Genomic DNA, 226 nt, shown 5'->3' with positions numbered 1-226 from the left:
ATGTATTAATCCCTGCCTCCCCCTCTTTCCAGAATGCGTTCGTGCGTCGTTGTAATGGCGGTGGTCCTGGGTTTGGGGGCGGCGCTTCCTGGTCCGCTCGAGCCCACGCCGAGGTTCCACTCGAGGCGCCAGGCAGGGCCAAGCCTGGGTGACCTCATCCAGGAGGTATGTGTCACGTGTTTCCACGTTATCAGCATTAGTATTAGTATTTCTATTCCTTTGATTG

At 55.8% G+C, this 226-nt stretch overlaps 1 protein-coding gene across 1 annotated transcript in view; it reads left to right on the top strand.

The window, feature by feature from the left end:
* Positions 1–226, top strand: part of LOC119593121 (leukocyte elastase inhibitor-like) — a 4,202-nt gene that overhangs the window by 1,795 nt on the left and 2,181 nt on the right. Inside the window, 1 exon segment of the mRNA XM_037942083.1 lies at positions 33–165. Within this exon segment, the coding sequence (XP_037798011.1) occupies positions 34–165 (132 nt within the window). The 5' untranslated portion in view covers position 33.

This window comes from Penaeus monodon, chromosome 31, assembly GCF_015228065.2.
Source record: "Penaeus monodon isolate SGIC_2016 chromosome 31, NSTDA_Pmon_1, whole genome shotgun sequence".
Lineage (NCBI taxonomy): Eukaryota > Metazoa > Arthropoda > Malacostraca > Decapoda > Penaeidae > Penaeus > Penaeus monodon.
The sequence above is the reverse complement of the archived record's forward strand: the minus strand, read 5'-3'. Positions and strand labels throughout refer to the sequence as shown.